At 42.1% G+C, this 23835-nt stretch overlaps 1 protein-coding gene across 1 annotated transcript; it reads left to right on the plus strand.

Annotated features, from left to right (window-relative positions):
- The first annotated feature begins 1830 nt into the window (after nucleotides 1–1830).
- Nucleotides 1831–23294, plus strand: LMNTD1 (lamin tail domain containing 1). Its single transcript, XM_042795143.1, has 5 exons — nucleotides 1831–1846; nucleotides 2371–2482; nucleotides 19112–19289; nucleotides 21690–21809; nucleotides 23112–23294. Exons 1-5 carry the CDS (start codon nucleotides 1831–1833, stop codon nucleotides 23292–23294), a joined length of 609 nt encoding a protein of 202 aa, XP_042651077.1.
- Nucleotides 23295–23835: the final 541 nt, after the last annotated feature.

Genomic DNA, 23835 nt, shown 5'->3' on the forward strand with positions numbered 1-23835 from the left:
CACTTTTAAACCCAAACGGAAATGTGTCTCGCTGGTCAAACAAACGAGTAAGCGTGTGCAAGGAGATGTCTGGCAAGCGGTGGAGGATGCAGGCTGGAAACCCCTCCAGGTCCCTGCAGCAGAGACGGCTGTCAACAGGGCTTGCTTGTCTGAACACGAGTGCTGAGCCAGCTCTGGCCCTGAACCACTCCTGCAGGGAGAGGAGTTTGGCCCGGCAGCAGCAACGTTCCGGCCGGGCCTTCACAGACATGCTGTCATTGTTTTGCAAAAGGAACACCAGGAAAACCTCTGGGGAAGGAAAAGCCAGAGACGTCCTCAGGTTTGGCTCTTCTAAAGGCTACCCCAGTTAACTTTGGTTTTATCTCCGTGACTCAGAAACATATGAACAGTAGTCTATATTTTATTTTATTTTTTTAAATGAGGTCATAAACAGCATCGTGCCAATCTGAGCAAAGGCAACTCTTTCTTTACATTAGCTAGCTAGATCGTCTCTCCTCAAAGTGGAAATCATTATTCCCTACATTTATTTCTTATCCCTGTTTATATGTGAAGAAGTATTTGTTTAGCATTTGGGATATGTCTTTTAACCCAGACTAGTTCTGTTTATAAGTCTACTGTGGTACTATTGGATTTTATGTTGCAAAATTTCCTCAACCCAGACCAAAGTTATGTTATATTTAGCATTGAGATGGTTGGTCTTTTTTTCAAAATATTTATATTGCAGAGCTCATGCTCCCAAATCTAGTGTAGTGTAGCAGTCACAAGTTGCTTTCTCACATGTACTGATTTGGCAGTGATCAAACCACATAGATATCAGTAGACCTACTCATTTATTCTGGAGAAGGACGAGATCTCCTGGGGCTATACAAACAAGCCTGATTTAAGATTTGTTTTCCAGAAATGTTTCAACTACCATGTACTGTGTGTACATAATTAATATGGAGTCTCGTAATCTTTGAAACCATAGTTTATGTTACTGATTGCACAAATCATCTGGGATGCCACTGTAATAAAATTCTGGAAGTTTTTCTCATGGTAAAAGAAAAATGATGACAGTGGAAGTGTGATGCTCAGCAATAGGGCACTGACCTATCCTACTTAAGCTAAGAAGTAGTTCAATTCGCTTGCAGAGTATGAGAATATTGCCTTCTGTACAGAGACTAAAGAAGGTCAAAACACTCAGTGAGCAAATTGTTCCTGCATATCAAATGGTACTCTGGGGTAATGGTTGTTGTGGCTTCCAGAGTCCTGTCCATGGCAAAACTCTGTGGTGTATTTTTGGAGATTGACACCCGTTGCCCATTCTCCCAGGTGACCCTGAGATTTACTGGCCCTGCCTGGGGAGAGGTAGATGGCTTCCCGACTTGCAGTATGTCAGGAGGGTTGTGTGCATCTGGTTGGACTCGATGATTTTAAAGGTCTTTTCCAACACAACTGATTCTATAATTCTATGTGCTGTGCAGAGACTGCCTCGTGCTGCTCTCCTTGCTCAGTAGTGCAGAGCAGTAATTTCCCAGGAGCCTGAGGAACTTCTTTTCCTGATGCAATTGCATGTGTCTGGATTTACTTTGTTACCCACTAAGAGAAGCGGTATTAACCTTCTCCAGAAGTGGTCAGTGCATAACTTGTTGAGAGATGTCTGTACATTTCTACAGCATGTTTTGTCCAGTTATTCAGTGTAACACACAGTGCGTGTTTGGGTGTGCATTTGCAATGGCGTACCTGACCCATGCTGCCCTGTGGGGAGCATCTTCCAGCAGAGAGGTGTAACTGGTGTGTGTGTGTGTGGAGGTGTCACTTCTTCCAGCTTTTTCCTGGTTGAGAGTCGAGATGTCAGTTTGTGTTGGTAAGATTTGGGGTTGCTGTCTTTTTCTTTTGTCTTTAAAGTGCACGCCACTATATGTTTTTTTAAAAGAACTTATTTTCTGAGTGTATGTACGTACCAGAGAACTTCCAACCTGGTACTATCAAGATAGATCCAAAACATTGGCTCTATTTATCTTCTTTGCACTGTGTTTAACTACAGTGACTATTGATTATAAATGATTTTGCCATTGCTTAAATGACAGACACACACTTATCTAAGAAACTAATGATAAATGTCTGAATTTTACAATTTAATGAATGTAGAACCACTTTTGAAAGATCAGAGACACCATCCTGTTTGGCTCATAAAATCAGTATTATAGGTAGCCAAACTTACCAAACATTTGAAGTTCCTTAGCACAATGATCAAAGTATGAATGACATATCTCTCGTATGATATGTAATATAATTTTTGAGTTCCAAAGTGCATACTAGCCTAGCTGGTGTGATAATCACAACCTTCAAAACCATTTTCCCTCTGATTTCGTGTGATTGTTTTCTTAGGAGGTGCAAGAACTTCTTGCCAAGAAGGAAGCACAGGAGGAGTTCAGGAGAATTACGTCTTCGTGGAAAGTGAAATCAAGTCACCCAGAGATGTGTCTGAAGGAGAAAACAGGTGGGAGAGTTAACTGAAAAAAAAAAAACCCTAAACAAACAATCACTTTTACCTTATTTCCTGTTTTCTTGTACATCTTTCTTAAGACAATATTTGAATAGTCACATCCTAGATTTTTTGAGTTTTAGAATAGACAAAGAAAGGTCTGTGCCACCACCCCTCACAAATAATTAGTCCTTTACCTCAAAAGAAAAAATATCAGGTTTGTAAAGGCATCACTGAAAGAGTATGACATAGCATTTCTTTATTGTGTTGTTGTCTTGTCGTGTCATGCTAGACACAATTTTGTCTCCCAAGATCCTACCAGTTCTTCCTTTCTGGAAATCCCTGTTCTTACCCCATCTAACCTCCCAGAGCAGACCATGGTGTTCATATGCTGCTGGTGGTTCCGTCTGTGTTTATTTTAGAAGTACTCATATGCCTGTGTAGTAGAGTTTACATCAGATCCCCAGTTTTCTTAGGCTTCCAACTTGCCTGAGTCCAGCAATTTTACTCCCAGTACTATGTGTACTCTTACTCTTTGCCATGCTCTGTTTCCCTTCTCTGCTCAAACAGGTTCTGCTTTGTGGAACCTTTGTTAATACCTGTTTCCTTTGGGGGAAGTAGTTTTTTAAAGCTCAGAAAGGACCCAGCAAGCTCTCTTAGCTTCTTCCTTGTATTCTTCCAAGTCAAATTCCAGTCCCCTGCATGCTAAATTACCAGAAATCCTTTGTTTGGGAGGCATGGAGATTCACCCAAGGCAAAGCAGCCTATGTAGATTTGCCAACCCAACCTCACCCATCTGTCTCTGAGCTTCTGCTGTCTTGAATTCAAGGAGCCCTTTACCTCTCTGAGTAGACTCTGGGAGTGGAAACCATCACCTGGCACTGATGAAGCTCATACCAAGCCTCCTAACCTAGGTCCATATCACCTTACTTTGTTCCCTGCACATATAATGTTAAAGACAATGGTTTCCTTCTCTTAGAGCAAAGCAAGAGAGCCACAAGCACCTGCTGGAGCGTCTGTGCCTGGAAAAGGCAGAGGAAGAACAGTTGTGGGAGAAATTACTGAAATGACCATGCCAATTTTCATTCTGCTTTCTCTATCCACTTAACAAGAACTGTTTGCTCAGGTTCCACTTAGCAGTCAGTAGCTGAAATGTGTTTCAGGTTCCTGGAGTAGGCATGAGTTTCACTGGTGCAGTTCTCCTCTTGCTATTCCCTGTAGTTCAAAACTGCACATGCTTGAGATCTACAAACTAGAGTGGCAGGAAGGGGGTTCTCTAGCCAGATGTGGTGCCAAAACCCACAGAATTAAAGGTCTTGCTAAAAGAATGGATGACTTGAAGGAAAATGTAAGGGCTGCATATACATCAGTAAACATAGGCCAAACTAATCTCTTTTGATTAGAAAGTCTAGCGAATCAAAGAGCAAATTCTCAAATATAAACCTGCTTCAATGATCTGTTCTCCCTGTCACAAACAGTGTATTTTAAACTGACATAATGTGATTGCATGCAGGAGTTCAAGGCCTGCTGAATCTTGCTGACCATTCATTTGTTCACAGACATATCTCATACCTATATCTATATAGGTTTCTGTATGTGTACATCCATAAAATCATAAAATAAAATAGATAACACAGCGTAGCATAACATAACATAACATAATTAACATAACATATTATAAATATGATTCATGTATTATATAGAGCAAGCCATATAGCTTATGCTTTTCTGTCTGCTGGAGCCATTTGCTAGTTGATAAACTAAAGAGCCATTTTAATCAACACAGGCTCCTCTTTTGCCTGACTGGAAACTGCAGAGATTTATGCAGAAAACAAATCTGAGTGGTTTGGGTTGTGATGTGTCATCCCCATTACTACTGTTGTCATTAACTGCCTCCTTTAACACAGGGAGACTTTGGTCCACTCCTCTGTTTAATCACAACACCGAGTTTCAACTTTGTACTCTAAGCAATGGCAGGGTGGGGTGGACATTTTAATATCCTCTTGTTTTATCCAGTATGAAGACCACAATAAATGTATCTGTATTTTAGATTTCGTAATGCAGTTTAATGCACAATGCTTGTGGATGACACCCATTGCACAAGCAGGGGTTTTGTTAGGCCTTAGAATCATGCTGCCAGTCTCTGTGGATGTTTCCTATGAGCTGGTGCTTAGAAGAGCCTTGCTCTGGGCTCAGCTGTGCTCTCAGTGACACCTGAATAAACCCACAAGTAATTTCACTGAAGTTATTGAAGTTGCTCTGGACTTGTACCACCATAGCTGGAAGCAGGAGGTAATTAAATTCATTTTTAAATCCTTCAGTATATAGCAAATGCTCAGCCCTACCCGCCCACACAGGCAGAGAGGCATAGGTACACACATGCAGGTGGAGTTCATAAAATAAATGGCTTGACCAAGTGTATCCGCCCAGATGAAAGCCAGATGCTTGGGAAGGAAATGCTTTTCCTGCCAATGTTGCCTAAAAGCTGCCAGCTTGTATACGGTCAGCCTCAGCTGTGTTGCCATGACCAAAAATAGTGTTCTTGGGAATATTTACAAGGATGACTACACACACACTTTTTCTTCCTTTGAGGTTTTCAACAGATGCTGCTAAGCTTTGAGTTTTCTAATTAAAAAAAGTCCTACATGTGTCAGCATCATATGAACTGTGGTATTTTTTCTGCTATTCCATTTCATAGTGTAGATCCAGGGAAGCCATGGGAGTGCTGATTGCTATATGTGTGCAGGGGGTGCCTCTGCATTTACAGGCACATTGTCTTTAATCACATATATTCCTTTAAAAAGTGCATAAGTTAACATAGTTGCCTCTGACAGGTAAATGCCTTCCTGTTTTCAATGGCCGCATAGGGCTCATGGACTTGCAATGGCATAGCCCACCAGAGAGGTGATGCAAAGGACTGATGCCTTGAGTGGAACAGAGAAATTATGCTTCAGAGAACAGTAACGCTTGCTTGGGCAGCATACTGTCTACATGAGACATGCAGCTCACACTTATTAGGCTGTTGGAAGAGCCCCTGCATCCCATCCCATGAGACAAGACTGGATGAGAGGCACCACCATGATTCATCTCCCCACTTCCCTGAACCTCTCTTGCTGTCCTGACTCTGCAACAGCATCTCTTAGTGTCACAGTAAGGAATTCTGTAAGGTCCCCTGAATGACATAAAATGAGCCACGTAACTATTTAACTTCAAGTGAAGGACAGAGACTTTCTTCTGAAGAACTTAATATGGGGAACTCAGCAATTCCTGTAAGATTGTGGTGGAAGATGTTTGCAAATCCCATGGCCCTGTGGGCTTGCTGTGCTGGCAAATGATCAGCAGCCTCTTGAACCACTGTCTGGTCATCCTTCTAAAGGAGCAGTCCGTACAGTTGGTACCTAGAAGCATGTCTAGGTTAAAAAAAAAAAGTAAAGACAAATCCAAATCCCTCTGTCTGTGCTCCTAGCAGGATGGATATAAGCCAACTCTGGTCTAAAACCTGCATAGCTGTGTTATGATAAGTGAGTATATTAGTTAGGACGTGGTTCTGTGCTGACTTGGCAAGGTGGCTTCCAGATGGGAACTGGCCCAGGTTCATCTGGCCCAGGGAGCAGGAACTACATGCTCAATTCTTGTCTGGTCCTGCCCATGGTGGCATGCAGAAGAGAATTACAGCTACAGATTTCATCCAAAAGCCACCACAACCTGGCACCTTAGGTAGCCTACAAGAACTCAAAGATCTCTTCACAGACACGGACCTTCTCAGATGGCACGATGTTGCAAATAGTCAGCCCAGCATGCAGACACATTAGGTGGTACAAGCCTATTGGTCATCTGAGGATAGGTTGTTAGCTGTATCATGATCAAGTATTGCTCAGCAAGGACTGTGTCCTCTTGAAAATGAGGAAGAGGTTGGGATATCATTCTCTGGATTATCATTAATATGACTTGTCCCCATATAAGATCCTGATCTCACTGATTTAGTAGGCAGAGACTGATGTATGCTTTAATCTGGTTTTAGAGACAATTTTCTTGACAAATTCCTAAACGGTCATTTTTATCTACAGCAGAGAAATGACATCCTACCAGCTGTCTTCTGAGCTATTGGTCACAGGCTCCATCACTCCAAGATCCACAGCAGATGGGTCAATATATTCTTCAGACATGTCCTTTGCGGGTTTATCTCATCCTGCCTCTGTCACAGGGACCACAGTGATTCCCAGTCTGGCACAATCATCTGGCCTAACTCAGGCTTCACAAGGGAGAGCCATAGGTAAGCCTCTGGAGATTTGACTGCTTTGTAGTTAGGACAGAAGAACACAGACCTTTATTTGTCCATATGCACACAGTATGGAAATATAACTCTATAGCTTGAGAGGAGGCTTTAGTTATATTTCAACTAATGGAATGAAGCAGCCCACATCCCATTTCACATCCGACTCTCTAGCTGGGACTGATCATGTCTCCAAACAAGAGAGTGGCAAGTGAGGCCTCAGGTGGTAGAGAATATGGCTGTGTTCCCTGGACTAATGTTGTTATTTCCTTGTGTTTCACAATGGGTATAGCTGTAATAAGGACTCCATGTGTAAAAAGAACCTTTTCTTTTCATGCCTTATGTTATAGCAGGATTAGCTTTCCCATGTAGAAAAATATGCAAGTGTGCTCTAAGCAAAGCATAGATGCCTGGAGGAGGTTTGTGGGAAGATGTGTGTACATGTTCTGGGAGCCGCGACTGGCCCGGAATAAGCTACTGAACAGTGAGCATCCAGCTCTTCCCTGCTGCTGGGGTTGTGATTGTTTCCAAATCACTGTCAGGGCTGAGAGCAGCCCTGATGCCAGAAGAGATTCTGCACCCTCTGCCTCCCTCCATGTGCCATCTTCTCCAGCCTTGTGTTGCGAGACAGAGGACAGTGACACCCGCGGTCTTGCAGCAGAGTGCTGCTGATGGGGCCAAGGCCCAGGCTTTGCACTTGGCCACTGACTCTTCTTGGCTCCCACAGAAAGACATGGCAAGTCCAAGAAGAAACTGGTGCTGGGTGGGGATTTGTGTGAGTGCTCCTTTGTGTGAGGGAGGGTCACGAGAGAAGGAGGATGAATCTCTGTTACATGCCTCTGTAGTGAAGCAGAGCGTATTTGTCCCCAGAGCAATGGTGCCAATCATATCAGGGGGTTTGCTGGACATCCTATGAAAATGGTGATGCCGCACAGCACTTGAAACACAGTTATGACTAGAATCATAACTAGAGAAATAATTATGATTATTTTGGCATTTGGTTTAGACCTGCACAATGATGAAAAGGGCAAAGCTGACATTTTGGAGGAAACAAAAAAAATAATCAAATTTTTTATTCTTGTGGTATCTAGCTACTGGTCTGTGTGCATATGCACCAATTTTTCTAACCTTAATAACTCTGAAATACATGGACCAGTTTCTCCCTCCTACCTTGGCATGGAGATAGTGTCCTCAGGGATGAAGTCCTACTGGTTTTCTGAAAATGGATGGTCAGGCATGAGAGATGATGCTAGTGCTCCTATTGAAGAAAAGGTTGATATGTCCTTCCCATTTATTAACCATCAGAGAACCCACATGATGCCAGGGCAGGGGGATGAGGAAGCAAAATGAAGGGAAAAAGTAATTAGAAACCAGGCTTCATTAATTCAGCTGCTCAGGGAACAGCATGTTTGGAAAGGTCGAGATGTTTCATTTGACCTAAACAAAATGCTTGGGCATTTTTCAGTTGAAATGTTTCATTCCTGCCTATTGAACCAAATCAAAACACTTAGCTTTGGGGAAGCGCTGTAATGAAGATCTTGGGAGGGAGCAGCTGCAGCTCATTCTAGCAGCACTTGTCTGCCCCGGGGTTGGGAGAAGGTGACTTTCCTTTTCAAAATGTGCAGTGTTGATCATCTCCAACGTATTGATGAATTAAAATGGATTTCACCCCAGGTATTAGAAAACAATGAAAGACCCCAATCTGTGCTGTCCGAAAGGCGTGTGTATGTCCTCCTGCCATAAGCAGCCATCTGAAGGGAAGGAGAAGTTCAGAAAATGTTTTAATGGCCTGGTCTTCTAGGGAAAAGGGGCTGATGTGACCTCCCTCTGTGTGTGTGCCTGCTCACATTTGTCTGTCTGTCCTCCCAGTTGTGTCTTTAGTTAATGATCTACTTGAAACAAATTTGAGCATGTTTGTACGGGCTACATATTTGGAAAGCAGTGGGCCTCTGCTGTTCTGCCCTTTGGAGTGTGAGCTAGCCTCTAGCCTCAAGTCCTTCCCTGCTGTTCCCATATGTGTATCAGTGAACAATGAAGCATGTGATACAGTGGGATTTGTTGACAGATCCCTTCTCGCCTCCACACCATTGCCTGGAAGTTAATCCAGCCCTCTAAGTGGAAAGCTCTGATTAAAATCTTGGCCCCAATTTGGGTAGGGTGAGTTTGAACTTGGAGCCTCCTCTCTCTTAGGAGAGCTTTCTAAGCACTCTACTATGAATTTTGGGGTATAGATGTCCCTTGCTGGTGCCCCAGGGTGAACTACTTAAGGCAGCTTAATGACTGATGGAGATGGGGTTTTCCCAGAGTTCAGGATGCCACAGGAGAGCAGATTTTGCCCGAGAGATGCTGTCCTGGAGGCTTTCCCTACAGCATTTTTCCCTGCTGAGTGTTTGTGGAGACTGCCACAGTTTAGACAGTAGCTTCCAAAGGAGCATAAGGGAATTAGTAATTTGATCCCACTGAATTTCAACAGTGTCAGGGCCCCTCCTAGAGGCTCCCCGAAAGCCCCTTTTAAGGATGCCACATCCTAGCAACAGCAAAAGCAACCATCGGTCTGCTCTCAGGAACAGACTGGCTTGTTGACACATCAGTGAAAAGCAGCTTCAACACAGTCTGTTCACCCTGCAGCTGCCAGCTCTGCTGCCGCTCTGAGTGTTTGATCTAGCAAAGGCTCCAGCCCAGAAAAACAAAGCCCAGCATTTCTAGTTTCTGGCTTAGAGAGCTTGTTGCCCCTGGTGCTGTTTCTCTGCTACTGAAAGCTCAAAGTCCATTCTTCAACATTTCCTAGCTCAGTCCATCCTCACCCGAAGTCACACTCGGTTAAGCTGTATGCCAGCTTTAGCTTTCTCTTTAGACCACTTGCCCTGTAGCATTTCACTTCCTTATTACCCCTGTGGTATTACTCTTGCCTGCCACTAACTGCTCATTTAACACAGGCAGGTGAACCAGCACTGCTGTCTCAGGGCTGGAGCCGTGCTTCCCTGGGTATCTCAAGGGAAGGGATTACAAATGATACTGGAAGACTGTTTGATGCTGTGCCATCGTCATGCCGTGATGAAATGCACAGGGAGAAGGGCTACAGAGTTTCTAACACACATTTTTTTTGTAATTTAAAAAAAGCTCATATGGAAGAAAATACCATTGTAAATGACTCTCAGGGAGCTGGTGAGGCTAATCACCTAATGAGAGCATTGCAGTGATGCTGTCTGACCCCGACACTCTTCCAAGAGAAGCTGATTTGTGCTCCAGACATTTCAGAGCCAAGATGAGCTGAGGGATGCATCTTCACCCCAAAGTTTAGGCTGCCCCACCAGATCTGGTTAGAGATAGATTGCCTGGTGGAATGTCTCATACAACAATCAACATAAAATACTGAAGGAAATTTCAAATGTATAGTCTAAGCAACAGGCACCAAAAAGGATTTAGTTTGTTGGGGAGACTTTGATGTGAAAGGTAAACTTTCCTGGTGAAAGACAAGTTCACTGAGCATGTTCCCTCTCTCTGGTTCTCCCTGCCTTTGCCACAACAGGAAGTCCTGCAGAGTCTCTCTTGAACATCTGTATTTGAAAAGTGGAACAAAAAGGCGATTAGGATATGTTATCACTTTCATTTTGTAATTGGAAGGGAGCCTTGATACATTCATTATCCACTCACAGCTGATGCTATGCTGTCTAACAGGACTGAAATTGCAGGGTGACAATTATATCACTGATGGCATAATTTATTGTTTTTTTTGTTACCTAAGATAATTCCAATGAGGTAATAAATCTACATGTCAGTAAGAAAATACTCAGTTTACCAGCTGTGCTCTATTTTATAGTCATAAGTTTAACGCTTTGAGAGGAGTGTTTGTTAAGCATCACGTTGCAATTAGAGGCAAAGAGGAAATTAAATGTTCCATTTTTGTTACCAAATAAAAACCCAAACACCACCACCACCCCCCCCAAAAAAAAAAAAAAAGAGACTTGCTTCTCATAATTTGTCTTTCTATTAATACTGCATAACTCGGTGTCTTTGTCTTTTGCTTGCTCACCAGCTCAGCCCAAAGATGGTATTGAAATACAAAACTGGAACTCTGCTCCATCAAGAAGCCTTAGCCTTTCAATGATGGTGTCAGGACAATGCCAGAGCCACTTCAGCCCTTTGTTTACTGGCTCAAGGAAGATTGCTGAGAACCTTGGATGCATGGAGAATCATGGAAGGACATGTTCTGCTTATGAGGACTACCAGAAGTCTGCATCCAGGTACAGGCACAGTTGGGGCTTTCCTTCAGGTTATTTTTGTAGGGAAGAGGTGGTGTGTGCTGCAGTATCTCCTTTGGAGGAGCTGCAAAACACAGGCAAACCCTTGATAAGAGACTGAGTCATGATCCAGGAGGGTATTTGAGAACATCAGACTTTGAAATGTAAGGATCTCACTTACTGCTTTAAGGACAACTGCCCCCCAAATTGGACTTCACCCATTCACAAAGGATAAATCACCCTTCATTCACCATGTCCCTTCCAGTATTTGTTAATGTAAATTCAAAGATACCTCCCTTGTCAAGGTAGTCCACAAAAGGAGCAGAAACACGGTACCTCATAGCTGGTTTTGGCCTTGTCTTCAACTGAGCCCACCTAATTTTGAATCCAAGAATAGAACTGATATTGCAGGGGACTTTGTAGGGTCCCACCTTGCAGGCTACATGAAGGTATATGAGGCAGTGACAAGCAGCCAAAGGAGTAAACTGGGCTGTATGTGGTTTATACCCACCTAGTAATCCCATTTAAAAAGAAATTATTGTCTCCTGGAGAAGCTAATTGTCCCAAAAAGGCATTTGCCATCTTTAATTTTGCTTCACATATACTAAAGGTGAGAAAGGTCTATCAAAACAGATCCTTAGCTGGTTTCAGTTATCTTGAATTTGTCTTCTTCAGAGAAGTGACAACAGTTGATGATGCCAGTTTTAAGGCTAGCCCCATGTGGATACTGTCTGCTACAGACTCCTTCCCGCTGCATTGTTCAGTGGGTAGGCCTGCACATGCTTACTGCTAAGGTTGCTTTCACAATACTCAAACTACATTTCTCCTTTTACAATGGTATTTCATTGGTGATAGTTCAGCTGCACAAACTCTTTGCCTTTTGGCTCTTTTCCACCCACCTGCTATGCCCATTTGGGTATCACATGTCCCTGTGATTATCAACTGAAGACAAGCATTTTAGCTCTTTTACATTTTCCCCCCCACAAATTAGCCCGTGCATCCCTCATAATTTTTGTACCCTCCTATTATTCCTTGTTAATTGTCAATATTTTTCTGGTGATGAGATGTCCTAAAATGAACCCAGTACATTTTATTCTGGTCTCATACCAGCCTAAATCCAGAGTTTTTAGTAGAGTAGTACTTAAACCAAAACCAAAGCATCGTGGATGAGGTTGTATGTTTGGTGCCTCGGGCCAAGATGTGAGGAGTGGATGAACTCTATGTTGCCTATATTAGAAGTGGGAGAACTGTATTTCCCTGCATTTACTCCTATGAGGAATTTTCTTATAGTCTTTGAAGCCTGGTCACACCAGACACTGGTGCATGTGGACATCAGGATCCGTATTTCCAGCTTCCCCTCTCCACAGCTGCACAAAGGGAATCTTCCACTCTGTCTCCCTACTCCACAAGGACAGTGTCATAAAATTGTAACAGCCTTTTTTGTTGTCAAATTGCAAATGCATCACTGGCTTCCTCCTAGCCTTCTTTCAGCATTACTGCTCTCCATACTTTTCCCTCCAGTGAATGCTATTTCCCCCCGATAAATTAGTGTACCATTTTCCAAGAGCTGCATCTTACTTCTTTCCTGCCCATATTTCTAAGCTCTCTAGAGCTCTTTGTATTATTTCTCTTACTCCCATTTGTCTTCCCACACCTTCTGCTTTCAACTTAGTGTTATCTACATATTTTATTAACCAGCTCTTTTATTCTCTTTTATTCTTTTATTCTGATTCTCGCAAATCAGAAGTGGAGATGCTCTGTGAAATGAGAGCTGCCCGTTGTCCCTATAGGGAACATATGAGATACAACCCCCTTATCTGTTATTATTCCTTGTTTGCAGTCCTTCAGACAGGTCCTGTGACAGTGTTTATGTCTAAGCCAATGGGAGATAATATTTTGAGAGTCACTTTCTCAAATACTTTCCTGACTCCCAGCTCTTTGATGCCTGTTGGTCTCCCTGCTCTCATTCATTTTGTAATTCTGTCCAGTTTATATGCATTTTTCACATGGACTTAGTCTTTGTAAATCCATGGTGCTCCTTGCATATGTTTCCATAAAGAGACCAGTGTAATTCTCAGGACATTACAGGGACAGCCATGAAAAGATACCTTTGAAATCCAGCATGAAAGCTCCAGTTGTGTTCAGAGCTCTGAAGCTGTTTCCAAATAATGAGATACACCATACTGTTTGACTGAGCTTGAGGAGAATAACTCTAGATAAACATTAGGAGATAAAAGAGATCGCCTTCCTCTTTATGCGTTTCCTTGTATTGTGTGAACTGTTTTCCAGTGGGGATTGAATCACTTCTTGTCTCATACAGAAAGCAAAAGAAGTCATTAGCTCTGCTAATTGTTGAAGATAAAGAGTAAAAGGCGATGACAGTCTGCTTTGTGTGTGGTTAAACTTGTTAAATGCATAAATTAAGCAATTCTTTTAATTCTAATTTGATTCCTTACTATTATGGTATTCTATCATGCCAGCACACTAGCTCTTTTTTTTTTTTTTAATGCCATTCGATTTGAATTTAAACTATACCTTTTCTTGTTATACATATTAAATAAATAAAATTGCATTGTGGTACACAATACCCAATATTACTACATTATACAACATCCTTTGAGTGTGCACAGTGTGAACACAATTTAGTAATACTTCTATAGAGAATTGATGAGTAGTATGGCTGGATCTGATTTGTTGTAAAGTCACGATACAAGTATACAAAAACGTAGTAGAAATATGTGGGTTTGGCCAACTAGGAAATTTTGGTTTTATTGTTTATAATTGAGTTTAATTTACATCCAATTGCTTTTGAGAATATGTGAACATGCTTAAAGCACCTTGAAGGTTATGTGTTTAATTATATAGTTAACTAATGTCGTACTGATAAATGTATGGGAGTTGAGCTATCAGGATTTTCAGCAACATCGGGCTTTTCAGCAGCATCAGGATTCACAGCATTTGGATTTTCAGCTATCAGCTGTGTGCAAGGAGGGTGACAGTATTGTCACACACCTCCTGACACTGATGCTTAGAGACAGTCATAGAGCCTGTTCAATGTGAATGTCACCCTAAACATTTCCCTGACTTTTGCACCTGAACAGGGTTAATAATAAAACAGTAAAATACCTGCTGTATTTTTAGGGTGTCTGTTTTGCAGAAAACAAGAAAAATAGAAACTGATACTTGAAATTTTGTTCATGGCTATCGAAAAATCATCAATATCTATTTTGTAGTAAGTGCATGTGCTACATACCATGGATGAGTTAAGTTAAAGTCCTAATCTGTAAAATACTTGGGATCTCAGCTGAACCTCGGTGTTTCAGGCCTACAGTTGCATAGAGCTGCTAGGTATGCAACATTTCACAGCCTTTCCCAAAGAGTGAGCTGACCCTTCTCCCAGGACTTTTCCTGTTCTGTCCCTCTAGTATAGTTAAATCTGCTGGCATACAAATAAATAGATTTGTACTTCTGGAGATAAGCCTTTCCCAACATAATAATAATACAAATCTGTGACTTTCTCAAAGACTTAGGAGCTCAGAAATACTTGAATTCTTGGTGTGTTTTATAGTTAAAACACTATACTGCTGCTACCTCTATCAGCTCTATCAGAGAGGAGCAGTTCAAATGGCATCCTAATGACAGGTCACAGGTCCATGGCTGATGCACTCCATGCTACTGAGAATACTGACATTTTTTCCCCCCTCTGCAATGTGCAGTGCTATGTACATTATAAAAAACGTTGGATCATGTTCCACCAGAGAATATCTTCTGCACGTAGCAGAAGAAACTACAGCATCAACACATGCCCACCTCTCCCCATGCACTTTAGTACTTTAGCTCCTGTCTCACAGGAGCTAGTGCACTATCTTGAAAGGTAAACTAACTTGCTAAAAAAAGCTTTGAAGCCTTCAGTGAACATCTGCTTGGAGAAGTTATTCCCTCATTTAAACTCACAAAAGTCTGTTGCCATCGAGCAGCTAGCTGGCTATACAAGTTCTTAGAGAAATCCTGCAGGTCTCACTTTCCCCATCAGCTCCCTCTGTCCTGTTACATGTAGGGCTTCGGCATGGGACTAAGCTGCATGTACACTTAGAGTACAAAACTGAATGGATTTGGGGAAATTAGTTCAAATGGGGCCTATACATTTGGGATTTTTAAGGTCGAGGGTAGGAAGTGCACAGGCTAAGGCCCAAATTCCCGATGAGACATACACATAGATCATGATATTCATAAACTCAGAGTCTTCTTTGGCAGAAAATAATATAACAAAACATGAAGGTACAGGCATACGTATTTTATTATAGAATTCCTTAAAAATAGTTGCTGGCAAAACAGGATTTCCAGTTCAAACAAAGAATCTTATCTTTAGTCAGTTGTTTGTTAATTTAGTCACTCTGAATTTCATCAAACAAGGGCTATATCCCCAGGAATTCCTCTGACAAAGGGACCTCCCAAAATCTGGAAGATTATCCATTTATAATTTAAAGACACATACAGCACAGATGACTGACTAAAGACAGAACTCTCTGAGAAAAAGAGCAGGAAACAGTGTGAGGGAGTGTTGTCCCTCAGAGTTTGTTACCTGGTGTGCAAAAAGCCAATCCCACACACAGAGCCCAGATATCAGCTTATTCTATATTAGCACAAAAATGGGTGCTAGGTCATAATTCCAGAAAGCTAGCACAGCACACAAAAGAACTTCAAGGTATTTATACAGTTCAAACTACACAAATACATGTTTACTGTAATCACCACTGGTTAGTTTCTTATCACTTTGTCCCTCATTGGTTAGTTATATTTAAATTGGCCTTGCTTGCTATGTAAATGAGCACATATGCTCCTTACAGGCATGGAGGGGCAAGTCTTCCTGATCTTGAATTGGGTTGTGAGATCACTCTCCACCACCACCTTTACCTCTTCTTCAGTTACCACAGATTTTTGCTGACTTTATGCTTCTTGGGCAATCATCAAGCCTCTGATGCCTTCTGGGGTGGGATGTTTCCCTCCCATTAGTCATTTAGCTCCTCTTCAAGGGTATAGTTATTAGCAAGGCCTGCATCTGTATCAGGTTTACACAACAGAGCCAGTGAATCGTGGTCCTTGTACTTGATGAGAAACATTTGTACAAGTTACAGGAGCCTGTGTGAGAGAGCTTCATTTTCTGTTATAAAGTGAGGAGAAATATACCTGCTTCTAAGTTTTTATGGTGAATGGAATCAAGGTCCCTGGTGTGGACCTGCCTGCTCTCCTTTCTTTTCTGCCACTTCTCTCTCTTTTGATATGTGCAGACCCCATGCCTATATGAAAAACTGACATTGATTCATAAGGAGCTTTTTTTTAGATTTATATGTGTTAACAAAACAGGGGCTCTTGACTTAGACTCTCTGTTTGGGATGTACAGGCAGATAATGAAAATTGCTATTAATCCCAGGCTGACTCAGGGGACGGGTGAATGGCTTCTCCAGGGAACAAAAGGGAGATGCCAGAGAGCCATTACTTGGGAAAACCCACTCAGAGCAGGATCATTGGGAGCTAACAGCTCCTTCTAGGCTCTTCTAGATACTGGGAGTTGTCCACAGAAGGAAGCTGTATTTTCATGCCTGGAAGGAGAATTGCATGATGATGCATTCTCATCTCATGCTATGCCCATCAAAAGTACTGGCTCTCTGATCTGGCACAGGAGAGTGCCCAACTGATTCTGAAACATTTGAGATTGAACCATGATCAAGCATGATCAAGCCCATTTACTCTTCTTTGTCACTAACAGCTCTTTCAGGATTCAACCTTACACAGTTGAGCCAACCTTGCTGTTTAACCCTTGCAGCTTTGGATCTGACCTTCTCCTTCAGCCAGCGTGGCTGTGAGGCAGTGGATTGCCTGGACTCAAGCTGGCAGCTCTGCGTTGCTTGCTTCAGCAGCTTCCAATATCAAATACCCATGTCCTATCAGTTGTTCCTTTACCAGTCCTGTGTTGTATCCAAAAGTCCCGTGAGGCCCATTTTATGTTCCCAAGTCTCCCTGGCTTCACTAGGTTCAACCTGAGGTCTTGTTTTAGGGAAAGTTACGCTACCCTGGACCACCATTATGCGCTCCTTTATGAACCAGGATTCTGCTATTTACAAGGTTACATCATAAAATGGCCTTTTAAGACCATTTTAGGAGGTGTCTTTTCCCATCCGCTTTTTCCTGATCTCCTAGGTACATTTTGGCACCCAAAACTTTTCTTTCACTTTCCTTGCACAGAGAGAAATGGGAGATCAGGAAGATTTTTGCCTTCTGTATGGTTTAAAAGCCTTCTCCCTTTGACTTATGTGGCTCTGCACCCTTTCAGAGTGTAAAAATATCACGGCTTTCTCGTTGTTTCTGGTGTCATTCTGGTTTTAGAACCAGTGGAGTCCTAGGCCACTACTGGAGCTCTGGGACTGTGGCGATGTATGTAGGAAGCAACTGTGGATTTGAGTTGCAGCATTTTACATCCGTGTGTGTACTGTGTGTGTAAATGATGATTTACAAGCTGAGAGATCCTGAAGGATCATTCTCTGCATCAGGAGTTTGCAAAGTTTTGAAGCACAGCTGGGCATCCCCTTCAGCTGCACTGATACAGCAGCTTGCAGAGATTGCCAAAAAAGCTCAGGTTAATAGAATATCCCCCCATCCTTTTACACTGAGTTATTTCAGTGATACAGCTTAGAGTATGGTCCTATGAGCAGGGAGGAAGGAGAAACGTGCCAAACTCTGGCAACCAGATGAAAGCAAGCAGCCGGAAGAGGGACAGAGTCTGAAGGTGGGAGCCCCTCAAGCCTGGCTGTGCTGCCAAGCCCTTCCGAGGCTCTGCATCTCTTCTAAACTGCCTCCAGGTCTCTCCTTGCTGACAAATAGAAGCACAAGTCGACCAGGACTGAGTGGGAACTCTGGAGTTCCCAAAGTTGGCAGGAAGGCAGAGGCGAGGCAGCCAAGTGTTCGATTTGTTATGCATATCCTCTCTGGCCAGGGAGGGGGCAGTTCCCCGAGGCTCTGCTTCCAAATCTATCAATGCCAGAGGCAGCCCGGAGGCAGCCTGAGCAAGAATGACTCACTGCTACACCACAGGGTTCAATTATTTGGGGTGGGTGGGCAGTATTTGTCACAGGGTGAATGAGGATTTGGCTGTGTTAAGCAAGTACATAGGCTGTCTGGGCTGTGGGGTCAACCTTTATTATACACACTGAGGCCTCAAACTTACTGCAACAGGATTAATGTGGCAAGGGCAAAAGCATTACATGCACAGGAGATGGACAAGTCACTGCACCAGTGCTAAATAATTAAATTTATTGCAGTAGATGACACATCAAAAGCTGAATGATTCTTAGACTTCATTCACAACCTGTCTAATAAGACCTGTCATGAGCATTACAGTCTGGGACTGACTGTTTAAAAGTGCTCCCTTGACATGTGAGCTACTTTAAGGAACACTCAAGTGATAAATTTGTTTTCCAGTGCTTAGGGGAGATTGAGTATTCCCCTGCTTGCGCAAGAAGTCCCTGATCTTACTGCAGATGCAAAACAGACCCGGCTTTGCTGTGATTCTGAAACGAGGGAGGGATGAAATCTCAGTCTTGTAGCATGGACTCTCTCTCAGTTAATAATAAAGTGTTAATAATGAAGATGTGTCTTTCTCCAGGAAGGAAAAAACAATGAAAGGCAGGAGGAGAAATATATACTGATGGACGGGAGGGATTTTATAAACTTATGGAGTCAGCTACACAACTCCCACTAATCATACTAGGCTAAATACCCAAGGCAGCCTTAGAGGTTGCAGCCTATGTATATTTAGACAAAACTAAATTCAAATGGTATACTGATGACTTTTTGCCCCACAAAGCATATTTTAATTTTTGATGGTAATGGATGCTACCTAAGTGTGAAAGAGAAATAGAATATAATAACTTTAATGCAAATTGATTTTTTTCAGATGAAAGGCACTGCATAAAAAGTAGAATGGCAGTGCTGTAAATGTACTGCCTGTGGTACGTTTACTTACTATTAATTATTGGTATCTAGGCTAGTTGTTATAAGGAAATAAATTCATTTTTTCAATTAAGCAATGCTTTTACACTTTCAAATCAAAATCTGTTCTTTCACTGTTATTAGAAATTTGAAAATTGCTGAAGTTGATCCAGGTGGTCATTTTGTAAAGATCCTGAACTGTGCCCCTGTGAAAGAGGAAGACATTGGGGATTATCTCTTGAAACAGGACGTCCGAGGTCAAGCAGTGGCTGTATTTCAATTTCCCCCTGAGACCAGGATGGCGCCTAATTCCACTGTGACAGTGAGTGGGGGGGGGTTGTGTGCCTTTTCTCAGCTGGCAGACTAGGGTACACTCTTAGCCTGATAGTACAGAGACAATCTTAAATCTGTATTTTCAGAAAGGCTAACACTCACAAATAATGACAAATTCAGAAGAAGCTGCTAATGTCCATTGTCAGTACAAGCCTGGCATTTGCATGACACATCCAGCACTTCATGTTGCCCAGTAATGGGAAGCTATCCTAGAAAATCCTTGTTTGATACATTCTTTTCCCAATCATTGCTCCCATAAAAAGCTCCCCATACTGTCAGAATATTGAGTTGTGCCAGTATTTGCCAACAGATGGTGGGTACTTTGGATTGGAAAACCACAAATAATAGAACTGGAAAGTAAATGACTTTTATTTGTTGCTACTAAAGCAATTAATACAGTTTTGTGTATAGTCTGAGGTATCACTATATAGGGTCTCAACTGAAAATAAAAAGAAAAATGATGTTGCTTTCCAGACTGCCCACTGTCTGTTATCCAGCAGAGGAAGCCATAAACCACTGTTCTGGCAATGGGGCTCTGTTCCTGGCTTTGCCTTGGGTGACTTTAGGCAAAATGCTGACACTCTGTGCCTTAGTTTCCTATTCTGTAAAAGGAAGATAATGATGTGCTCTCCTTTGATGTCATACCAGAACTATACGTTAAAAATTCAGCGCATGGTCTGCTGAAAAAATTACTTCCCCTCCAGCTAGTTCAGATGCATCTTTTTGCCAGTCTGAAGGAGAAACAGGTAGGATTTAAGACACAAAGAGTCAGATGACTTCATCATACCCCAGAAAAGCTTTAAATAGACAACAACAAATACATGCATCTGATATCCATGGTAATGAAAAAGGCTTGAATGTGTGAACTAAATGTGACCAAGGCTCAGTTGTAGGTGTAGCTGAGGAACATCTGCTGGTGTCTGCACGCAGCCTCCAGCAACCTCTGGGATGTACCCACACTCAGAGTGGGCTCAGCCTTTGCTATACTGGGTAAAGATGCTAGCTGTTCGGCTGGCTGCAAGACACTTTTCAGATCTCCTCAGAAATGGTTTCCTCTTAATTGGCTTTGACGCCACCCACCCCAAAAGCAATCCTTGCTGAAGCGCTCTGATCAGTGCTGAAGTCATCAACAAGGTTGCTGTTCCCATTATCATTAAGAGGCTCTTGGGTGACTGAGGTAGAAGGTCCACCACAGCTTCTGTTCCAGCATGTGCAAGCAGAAAATTTCTGCTGGCTTATTCATTTCAATGGGTCGTATTCAGGCTGCCAACTCTTGCATCTAAAATTCATGTACAATAGTTTCTGTGTCAGACAGCCAGCTAGGGAAGACTTCCAGGCCCCAGCTCTGTGTGAGAGCAACAGATGAACCAAGGCAAAATGCTCAAGTTAGATGCCAGTGTAGATAGTTGGAATATGGCCTGAAGCCTCCTTTACCACCAGTGTTTGTTTCTTTTTCTGAGATGAAAATTGAGGTCTCGCAGAATAAAAAGAGGCAAAGTCCACATTCATCACCAAGCTGGATGCAGGTCAATGCAGCCCTGCATGAGCCCTCTTACAAGAAAGCTGGAAATGTAATCTGGCAAGGGCCCAGATGAGTCAATGTTGTCTTCTCACGTATGTGTGAAAAAGCCACAAATACACCTTGTCAGAGTGCTGTATGGTGAGCACTTCTGGAAGAGAGCATTCTATTTTTTTCAAGATACTTCTTTAAAATTGAATGAGCATTGTTTTGGCTCCCAGGAAATAGTTGAAGCCATTTTCTTACAGATGGCAAATGCCAAATCCTTTAGGAACACTATTTGCAAAAGCATGTTGTGGTGATCTTATGCAAGAGAAATGTTTTCATAATGGGTCCTTTTGCTACTGTGATAGTGATAAAGGTCACAGATAATTGTGTTCACTTTATATAAAGCACAACGTTGTTAAATCTTTTGTATTAGGATAAAAGTACAAAAAATTTCTGGTCTCCAGTAGAGACAGCTTCTCCCTGAACAGAGGGAATCCAGAATCAAGCAGAGACGGGAATTTTAAAGTCGATATCACAGATCTCTTCCAATGCCCCTGGTAATTCAGAAAATAAAAGAAACTGCCTATTTTTAATCTTACCTTCAGCAAGACAGACCAAAAAACCCAGGATTTACTATCACACCTTGAAAAATGTGCCTTTGCTAATCTCTGTTAATCCTCAGGAGAGGTACTTGAAAATAATCACTATAACTAAACTGTGAGTCTTGAAATACAGTTCTTTCAGCTTTGATTTCACAGATCAAACAGTCACCAGTGTTACAAAAATCAAAAGGAAAACCTGATGTTTTTACTGAGTTCTTATATTGTATAAACATCCAGGAGCCATTTTGTCTTTAATCTAACGGCTGCTTGATCTCTGCAGGTTTGGGCAGCAGATGCTACAGTGATTCACAAACCTCCCTCAGATTTTCTTTGGAAGGACCTGGAGAGATTTAGGACAACTCTTGACTGTGCTGCCATTCTCTGTGACCCTAGCAGTCAAGTGAGTGCCCTGAACAAAATCACCACATGTCTTTGCGCAGACAGCTCTATCACTGGATTTCCTTCAGAGATTTAGGATCATATTGTTAAAGTCCTTGTAGAATCAAGCACAAGCCATTCAAACATAGGAAAGCTGTGATCTCTCTCTGTTAACCTTGCTTCAGTGTGGCTATTAATTATTGGGATCTGAAGGTCTGAAGAAAAACAGTAGATTGATGACAGCACTTGTTGAATGAAAGGCTAACATCCTCATAGGGGTTGAAGCAGGGGCTCCACAAGTGTGAAGTGCCAGCCCGCTGTCCTCTTCCACTGTGGTTCAGCCTTGAAAGATCCAGCTATGCCCAGGGATATTCAGCCCATGGTTGTCCAATAGTAACTGCCATTGGCTTGGCAACTGTGTTGAATATTTTAGGCAAACTGCTGTTGACTTGGGGATGAGAAAGAGCCCAGGATAATTTTTTACCTCATAGTTGTCCAGTGGCAGCTATGGTTTTGGTCATTTTTAGCAAGACAAACTTGAACCAGTGACAATATGGAGAAGATGTGTGATTTTCATAAACACTGTAAGTTATACAGCTTCCCCAAGGTAGCATAATTTGCATCTTACAAAACGTTACATGAACGTTGAATTTTGGTCTCACCTTTTCACATTTACTCCTCTTGCTATCACATCAGTGCCAGGGAATTGGAGGCTGAAAGGGAACTTGTGACATGTTTACCTCTGCCAGGATTGCTCCTGGCTGTGGCTTCCCTAGGTAGTTCTGGAAGACCTTCAGTAATGGAGACTCCACCATGTCCCCAGGCAATCTGCTTTAGTGCCTCACTCTCTCTACGCTGCTCCTAGTGTCTAAACTGAACTTTTTCTGCCTCAATTTTAGTCCTTTTCTTCTTGTCCTATCCATGGTGGATGGGGAGAATGTATTGCCTTTTCTTCCCTCAGCAGCCTTTGTCATACTTGCAGAATTGTCATGTCTTCTGTCCTCTCCTCCTTTGTCTGATTTACTTAACTGGAGCAGTGGAAATTCAAGGGTCTCTGATGATAAGTCTATGCTAAATATATTTCAATACTGGAAATGAATTTTAAGACCAAAGAAGAAAAGCTGGAATTTAGTGGTTGTATAGTATTTATCTTTCAAATGATAAATATCTCAGAAATACACTGGAGCACCTACCCTTTCAGACCTTCCTGGTTTGTCTATAACAAACAGTTACCTTGATGAAAAAATGTAGAATATAAATAAGCAGTGATATGTTTTGGTTTTGTTTTTGTTTTTGTTTGTTTGTTTGTTTGTTTTTTTTTCAGGCTGTGGCTTGGTACACTCCTCTCTACTGGAACAGAGTGCAAGGATGGGTGGCAAAAGAAGAAAGTGAAAAGCTTGAGAACAGTGTTATACCAACTTTCTCAACAACAAAGCAAAAAGAAGGATGGGAAAATGAACAGGAATTTACAATAACTGGTACAGAGTGGAAGAGGGCTGACCCATGACAAACAAGAAAAAGAAGACAAAGCTTCATTAAAAGGTATCTGACATTCAGTGTGTGTGCTCTGTAATTGCAGCATTGTGCCAGACTGGATCTGTAAGTGGACGCTTTTAAATTACTATCTTGGTAATTTAAATTTTTAAAAATATTTGGAATTTTGAAAATAAGAATGAACGTTAACCTTCAGACAAGAATCTAGCCCAAAACTCCTGATAGGAGCGCATTCACTGTCAGTCAAGACTAAGTGGAAAGTAAAATCCAAGTAAAATTGTTCTTAAAATGTGACTTTATTATCCTTTGCGCCCCAAGTCAGACACCACAACTTGGAAAGCTTTCAGCCAAAAATGTTGATGTTCGCAGAACTATTTCCCTTCGTCTTGAGAAGGGTCGGCCTGAACTCAGTCTTCTCTCAGCCCACTGTGCTTTGAGCTGGGCTGGGGACTGATAACCATTGCTTTCTAAATTTCTAAAGTGTCTCCTAGCCTTTGTATCAAACTTAAAATTGGCAGCATTATGAAAAAGTGTGGTTCATTTGTCTAGCTGCA

Source organism: Tyto alba, unplaced genomic scaffold (assembly GCF_018691265.1).
Source record: "Tyto alba isolate M040663 unplaced genomic scaffold, T.alba_DEE_v4.0 Super-Scaffold_21, whole genome shotgun sequence".
Lineage (NCBI taxonomy): Eukaryota > Metazoa > Chordata > Aves > Strigiformes > Tytonidae > Tyto > Tyto alba.